Below are 8,643 nucleotides of genomic sequence, written 5' to 3' on the forward strand. Positions count from 1 at the left end.
CCATCACAACTATAATATTGATGGGTTATCTTGACATGTCACAATAAACGGCGTCATATTATTGGGCTCTTATTGGACATGAGGTAAAAACATTGGGATTGCTTTGGAAACAATTGGGCTCTACCTTTTGAAAATTATGGTTGGCTGATATTATTCGGGACTATAGTTTGTCAATTCGACTCCATGTTCCCACTAAGGAAACAAGTTTCCCGTTTTCACTAGAGGGTAGTGAAATTGTTAAAATAGTGGGAGTGAAATTCATAAAATTAAATCTCGCCATATTTTATGTCTTAGTAAATTAATTAAACAATCACTGATTATTGTATGTTTCTTTTCAGTATTTCATTACAATGAATTTGCGAAATCCACTATACTCAATTCTCGAACAAAACAAATTGGCTGGCGCAAACTATACGGAATGGTTTCGTAAATTAAAGATTGTTCTAAACTCGGAGAAAATTTTCTACGTGTTAGAAAAGAATCCTCCAAAGGAAGCACCGACTAATATAAGTCCGGAAGAATTAGCAAAACTTGATCAATGGTGGGACCATGATATCAAGGCTAAATGCTATATGCAAGCTTCAATGTCTGATGAACTCCAGAGGCGATTTGAGGATGTCGTGAATGCTGCTGACATACACATGCACCTCAAGGAACTTTTTGGAGCTCAGTCAAGGTCGGAGAGGTATGCCACCATCAAAGAGCTCATGACATGCCGCATGCGAGATATAACTTCGATCCGTGAGCATGGAATAACACATGATTGGGCTCATTGAAAATTGGTAACACTCGATTTGACATTGGAGCATGAACTAAACGCGGACTTGTTACTTCTTTCTCTTCCTTCGTCGTTTGACGGATTTGTGGTGAACTTCAATATGAACAAGATAGAGGCCACCCTTGAAGAGATGGTCAATATGCTTGCGTCTTATGAGGCCACATTAAAGAAGAAAAAACCGGTACTCTTGGTTGGCTCCTCTTCTTACTCCAAGAAGGGGCCAAGTGGAAAGGGTAAGAAACGTTCTGCCCCACCCAAGAAAATTGTACCACAGAAGAAGGGCAAGACAAAAGCTTCAAACGTTAACATATCTAGAGATGTTTGCCATCACTGCAAGAAACCCGGTCATTGGAAACGTAACTGCAAGGAATACCTCGAGCAGTTGCGAACTGCAAAGCGTATGTTTTACATTGAAATAAATGTTTCACTTAATACTACTTCTTGGGTATTGGATACCGGATGTGGATCTCACATTTGCAATGATTTGGAGGTGATGACAAGAAGTCGTAAGCTTAGGATGGGTGAGACCCAGCTGAGGCTCGGAAATGGTTCCAGAGTTGAAGCCAAAGCAGTGGGAGACGTTTATTTAGTTTTGCAGAACAATTTTAAGTTATTTTTGAGAGATGTTTTATTTGTGCCAGATTTAGTTAAAAACATTATTTCTGTTTCTATGCTTGATAGAGATGGTTTTTCTTGTAATTTTGTAAATGGGATTTGCAATATTTACAAGAATGAATGTTTGATTGGAAATGGACAACTTGAAAACGATCTATATAACTTAAAATTAAAAGACATTCCAATTAATTATGTTGATAAACTGGTAACAATAAATAAAAGAAAAAACGATAGTCAAAACCCGGCAAACCTTTGGCATGCTAGGCTAGGTCATATTTCCTCAAGGAGGATGAACAAGCTAGTGGGAGAGGGCATGTTTGATATGTCTGATATTAACTCTCTACCTACTTGTGAGTCCTGCCTAAAAGTAAAAATGACTAAATCTCCTTTCAAAGGGAAGCCTGAGCGTAGTCAAAATCTGTTGGATTTGATCCATACAGATGTTTGCGGACCATTTAGTATCGGTACTAAATTTGGTCACACCTACTTCATTACCTTTACTGATGATTATTCTAGGTATGGGTATTTATATTTAATGAAATATAAGTCTGAATCATTTGAAAAGTTCAAAGAATTCAAGGCTGAAGTAGAAAACAAACAAGGTAGAAGTATTAAAGCACTTCGATCGGATCGAGGTGGAGAATACTTAAGTACTGAGTTATTGAGCTATCTGAAAGAGAATGGATTCTCTCTCAATGGACTCCTCCTATGACACCTCAGCTGAATGGTGTCTCGGAGCATCGCAATCGAACTTTGTTGGACATGGTTCGATCTATGATAAGCTTCACTGAGCTCCCTCCTTCGTTTTGGGGCTATGCACTTGAAACGACGGTGTTATTGTTGAACAATGTTCGCACCAAAGCAGTGAATAAAACTCCATACGAGTTATGGAATGGCAAAGCTCCTAAGTATTTGTACTTGAGGATTTGGGGATGTCCTGCTTACGTGAAGTAGAAAATGGGAGATAAGTTGGATAGTCGATCCACCTTATGTTATTTTGTAGGATATCCGAAGAATTCAATCGGATATTATTTCTATCATCCTACTGAAACAAAAGTGTTTGTTTCGAGGAATGCCACCTTCATGGAGAAAGAGTTTTTATTAGATAAGAAAGGTAACATGATGGAACTCGAAGAAATTCGAGAAGAACCTGAGATACAAAATAACGATCCAACACCTCAAGAACCTTCAGTGGACACGCCTACATCTAGGAGATCCGAGAGGACTTCTAGACCTCCTATTCGATATGGTCTTCTTCTTGAAGGGGATCAAAGTGAACACAACATTGGATGTGATCCAAGAAACTTCAAGGAAGAAATTTCTGATGCGGATTCGAATTTATGGCTTGATGCTATGCAGTCGGAAATAGAATCAATGCATACAAACCAAGTTTGGTCTTTAGTAGATCCTCCCGATGGAATTGTTCCAATAGGGTGTAAATGGATCTACAAGAGAAAACTTGGGCCTAATGGCAAGGTACTAACCTACAAGGCACGATTGGTAGAAAAAGGTTATACTCAAAGACAAGGAGTTGACTATGATGAAACCTTTCTCCAGTCGCAATGTTCAAGTCCATAAGAATCCTTATTGCCATAGAAGCATGGTATGACTATGAGATATGGCAAATGGATGTGAAGACTGCATTTTTAATGGAAACATTAAGGAAGAAATCTATATGATGCAGCCCGAGGGATTCACATCCATGGGAAGCGAGCATAAGGTATGAAAGTTTCAGAGATCAATTTATGATCTCAAACAAGCATCAAGAAGTTGGAACCAGAAATTTGATGAAACAATAAAGGACTTTGGTTTCATCAAAAACCCGGAGGAACCGTGCTTGTACAAGAAAGTAGTTAAGGATGCGGTGACGTTCTTAGTGCTTTATGTTGATGACATCCTACTCATTGGGAATGATGTAGGGATGTTGGAGTCAACAAAGATATGGTTATCAGGTAGATTCTCGATGAAGCATTTGGGTGAGGCCTCCTATATTCTAGGTATACAGATCTATAGAGATAGATCTAAGAGAATGATAGGACTCACTCAAGCAACCTACATCGACACCATATTGAAAAGATTTTCTATGGATGAGTCCAAGAGAGGACATCTACCTATGTGTCATGGAGTTTCTCTATCCAAGTCTATGTGTCCCAAGACTGACGAAGAGATAGAGAAAATGACACACATACCATATGCGTCAGCCATAGGTAGTATTATGTATGTGATGATATCTACCAGACCGGATGTAGCCTTTGCTCTGAGTGTCACGAGCAGATATCAGGCCAACCCCGGTCAAATGCATTGGAAAGCCGTGAAGGATATTCTTAAGTACTTGAGAAGGACTAAGACTATATTCATTGTTTATAGAGGAAGAGAATTGAAATTGGAAGGCTATACCGACTCTAGCTTCCAAAGCGACGTGGATGACTCGAAGTCTACCTCTGGATTTGTATTCATGCTCAATGGCGGTGATGTCTCTTGGAAGAGTTCCAAGCAGGACACCACAGCGGATTCCACCACTGAGGCAGAATACATTGCAGCATCAGCTGCTTCTGAAGAGGCCGTTTGGATGAGGAATTTCGTCCAAGAGTTGGGCGTAATTCCTGAAGCTATTGGTCCAGTTCCGTTGTACTGCGACAACACTGGTGCCATTGCTCAGGCAAAGGAACCAAGGTCTCATCAAAGATCCAAACATGTACTGAGGAAATACCACATCATCCGGGAGATTGTGGAAAGAGGAGACATCACTGTCGAGAGAGTGGCCTCTACAGACAATATCGCTGATCCACTTACTAAGCCCTTGCCAGGACCATTGTTTGACAAACATCGCGAAGCAATGTGATTACGTAGTATGACTAGTTGGCTTTAGGGCAAGTAGGAGATTGAAAGAGTGGGTGCCCGGTTAGCCAACTTGTGGCTAAGGGCTTTTATGACTCTATTTATTAACAATCTTTGTTTAATATAATTTACATTAATTAATGGCATTTTCTTTATCTTTCTTCATATTGTTATATTGTGATATACTATTGTTGTTTTGATAAAAACCTTGAATATACTATAGTGTAAGTAAGATGAGATAGTGAATAAAGAGAGGTCACTATTATGAAACACATCTTATAGTCACTGTATATTCTAAACAGTTCCTAGTCAATTGAGCCGTTCGCTAATAAGGATAAGGATCGCTCGAGATTGAGACTAGCATTTGTGATGCCAAGTACCACGTTTCATTGGTAGTGGACATGGAGATGTTCAAAGCATGCAAATGGATATTCATATGATGAATGATCGAACTACCCTATTCGGACTTTCCAAGTGGTTATTATTATTTGAGTGGATAAGTCCGCGGTTTTGGTTGTACACCATTAGTCCTTACTACATGAAACATCATTGAGACTCTATATGCTAGTACTGTATTTTGACTCATTTACCGACTCTATGGGGGTCATCAGGTGTCGGGATTGGGTACAGTTACGACACATATAGAAGTCGATGCTTTGTTGTCAAGTATTCACCACACGCTTGCGAGTGTGGATATCCTATGCGATCTGAGGAGATATTAGTGTGACAAATCTCTGGCCAGAGTACTCGATGTGATTTATTTTACTTTGGTTTCCTAGTAGCACATGCGATGTTATTATTTGATCTTCAAGATGCATTGCATAGTTATCGAATCTCGAACGACTCTCGATGTACCAATGGTTGTTGATTCGATCGGGATATATGGATGAAGGGACTGTACTGTACGCTAACCAAAACTTAATGGTTCTTGCAGGAACTATCAGTGATACCTAGGGAATCATGGGGCGATGTTGCTAGACGCTCTTACCATGATTCGTTGGGTAAGTGGGAAATCGTTGTTCCGAGTCACAAGGAGTTGTGAGCCCACGGCTAGCTGTATCCCTGAACCATTGAGGGTCACACAAGTAATAGATTACTAAACCCCCTTGAGATAGTTAAATTTAAAGAGTTAAATTTAATAAAAGGGAAGTTGGACTTCTTAACTAAAGTGAGTGGAATTTCCTAAAATGACATAGGGATGGGTATTTTTGGAAATTACTGAATTCGGATTCAGAAAAATTATCTTGACTTTCAAAGGTGCAGAAATGGTTTCTGTGGACATTGGTGAAATCGGTTTATCAATCGGAGTCATGATGAATTTTATATTAATTTTTATAATAACGGGCTTGGCTTGTTGGGCTTAAGTTATGGATTGTGGGCCCTAAGGAGTTAGTATCCTAATTCAATTATAACTTAATCTAGTCTATAAATTATATATATATATGTATAATTTCGAAAATAAGACATTGATTCCTCCTAGGTTTTTTCGAAAGACTCACATATAATTTCTAATGGGATTTTTCGAAAATTCCCCTACTCCTTTTGAGAAAATTCGGTCTGTGTTTTTTTTTGAAAAGTCACTTTCTGAATTGACAGATCAAATCTGTTTATTCTCTACGATAAACATCTGATTGATTTCTAGTGCAATCAATCAGAGGGTTTTCTGTTTTCTATTCGTGGACCTAATTCCGGAGATTGATCGAGCGAGTCATCGGTTACCGGGATTTACAACATGAGCAGATTAAATCTGTTGGAGTCCATAATCAAGCCTTAGCTTGAAGAGGTAAAAATATTTAATTGTGATTTTTATTTTTACTTGCAAGATTTTAATCGTTTGGATTTGATACCCACGATATGGAATCGTTCCATATCGAAAAATAAAATTTTTAAACTTCCGCTGCTCCGGGTATCACATCCGTGTGATCAGAGAACGCGTGTTCCAACAAATCATGGAGCAAATCTTGGAACAATATGAATCTTCGAGAACCTTCTAGATTCATATCAGCTGTAGCCATATCTGGAGGCGAACCACAGATGGTTGAGAAACCCAGAGCAGAATGGAGTAATGAGGATAAAAAGAAAGAAAATCTTGACAACGTGGCTAAAGATATATTGTACATAACACTGGACAAAAACATGTTTAGCAAGATCAAGACGTGCTTAACCGCAAAAGAAATTTGGGAGAAACTCACTCAATTTTGCAAAAGGAACGATCAAACTAAAGAAAACAAACTTACTATAGCCATGCAAATGTTTGACAATGCCAAGATGAAACTGGGAGAAACAATGACTGAGTTTGATGAAATATTTAGCAATATTATTTTTGAATTGATTGCTCTTGGAAAAATATATACTAATCGTGAAATTGCTTTGAAGGTTATGCGAGCATTGCCCAGAGAATGGGATGTCAAGACCATAACTATTAGAGAATCAAAGGACCTAAGCAAACTGGAGCTTCATGATTTATTTGCAGATCTCAAGGAAAACGAGTTTGAACTCGGAATCAGAACTGAGGAAGATACATCTGTCTCGAACCCCAACAAAGCACTGACATCAACTATCTCACCTCAACCAACTGAGGAAACATCAGCAAAGAAGACAGCTGAGCAGATGAGTGGAGAAGCAATGTCTCTCTTCATTAAAAGGTTTGGAAAATTCATGCGTAAGAATAACACAAAGTTTAACAAATCATATTATAAACAAGACCATACAGAGAATGGTCTTGCATGTTATAACTGTGGCAAGCAAGGCCACTTCATTGCAGATTGCACTAGGCCTAAGAATGATGAGAGGAAGCAGCATGTTGAGAAGAAGAAAGGCAAGGTAGGAAGAAGAACAATAAGAAGGAACCAAAAGTGCTAGTTGCAGATGAAGGAAAAAGCAAATGGGCAGAAACAGAATCCGAGTCATCCGATACAGATAGTTCATCCAAAGAAACTGAAGAAGAGCAAGTACAATTTCTTATGGCTAACTCTCAGAGTGAGGAAGACGATATTGAGGTATTTAAATTTAACTCGTCTGAATTTACACAAGAAGAACTTTTTAAAGCACTTAATGAGATGGTCACTGAGTATAAGAAACTTTCTACATCATTTGAGGAAGTAAAAACAGAAAAGACATGTCTTATTGATAAGTCAAGGGAATCTAGATGTTTACAACAAAAAGAACTTGACGATCTAAAGACTAAGATAAACCTATTAGCAGCTGAGAATGATGATATGAAATGACTATTCCAAGTTAATTTTGTTGGAAAATTAAAAGTTTCTTAAAACAATCAACTCTTGGAATAAGGCTTCTACCTCGTTGGATAAGTTACATGAGAACCAGAAACAAGCAGTTGATAAAACTGGTCTTGGATATGGATCAAATGAATGTATTATTATGAAGAAAAATACTCAATCGTATTCTAGTGAGAACGATCCTAATGTAATAAGATTTGTTTGATCTTGTAGTAGCCCGAACCCTAATTGAGTAATTAAAGGATTAATGCTAATTAAATAAATTGGGGATTGGACGGATCGGAAGCTCCGAAGGGACGATCGGAAGCTCCGATCGGGATCGGAAGCTCCGATGAGGATCGGAGGCACCGATGATATTACGTCATCCATGACGTGTGGCGGGATCGGAAGCTCCGATCAGGACCGGAGGCTCCGATCACCCCTATCCGGAGTCAACAAGTGATATTTTGACACGTGGTAGATCAGGATCTTCGGAAGCTCCGATGGCAGGATCGGACATTCCGATCCAGGTTCGGACATTCCGATCGAGGATCGGAGGCTCCGATCGTTGTCTATAAATAGAAGGCCGAGACTTCATTTCTCCTTGCCAATTCCGGATTTCCTCTCTATTTCTAGTCATATTCGAGCTGTTCTAGTCTTCTTAGGCTTGGTCCGGAGGTCGGAGAGGCGTTCGATAGTCGTAGCGGAGTTGTGCCCAAGTTCTGGAGGCATCGACATCAAAGGGCTAACGACGGACGAAGGTATAGCTTTTGCTTCCTATAAATATTTAGGAGTATGCAATATCTTAGTTAAGGCTTTTAGAGCACTGTAATGATAGTGGTATCATTTTGCTGTGTAGGCGGACTTTAGGCTTGGACTTAGAGCTGGTAGTGCCTACCTGGTATTTGAGGTACGAAAGTATTGTTCGAGATATCCTGACTGAGTATGCATGTATTATGTGACTGCATGATTTATATGCCATGATATTATGCTGCATTCATTTGCATCTTGCTGTATCTCCTTCGAGATGTCTGTAGTAGGGTTGTACCCTATCCTGTTAGTGGATAGACTTCCATCGATTTGGGTCCGGCGTATCCACAGTTATCTCGGTATGGGAGCCACCTCCTGAAGCGACGGCACAGCGTGCTACATACCAGGGCCCGGTCTGTCTCTGTTATCTGATCCTTGACCTCG

At 39.3% G+C, this 8,643-nt stretch overlaps 1 protein-coding gene across 1 annotated transcript; it reads left to right on the forward strand.

Moving 5' to 3' along the window:
• The first annotated feature begins 6,265 nt into the window (after positions 1-6,265).
• On the forward strand, positions 6,266-7,458 carry LOC140889239 (uncharacterized). Its single transcript, XM_073296951.1, has 2 exons — positions 6,266-7,054; positions 7,210-7,458. Exons 1-2 carry the CDS (start codon positions 6,266-6,268, stop codon positions 7,456-7,458), a joined length of 1,038 nt encoding a protein of 345 aa, XP_073153052.1.
• The last annotated feature ends 1,185 nt before the right edge of the window (positions 7,459-8,643 follow it).

Source organism: Henckelia pumila, chromosome 3 (genome assembly GCF_033568475.1).
Source record: "Henckelia pumila isolate YLH828 chromosome 3, ASM3356847v2, whole genome shotgun sequence".
In the NCBI taxonomy this organism is placed as follows: Eukaryota; Viridiplantae; Streptophyta; class Magnoliopsida; order Lamiales; family Gesneriaceae; genus Henckelia; species Henckelia pumila.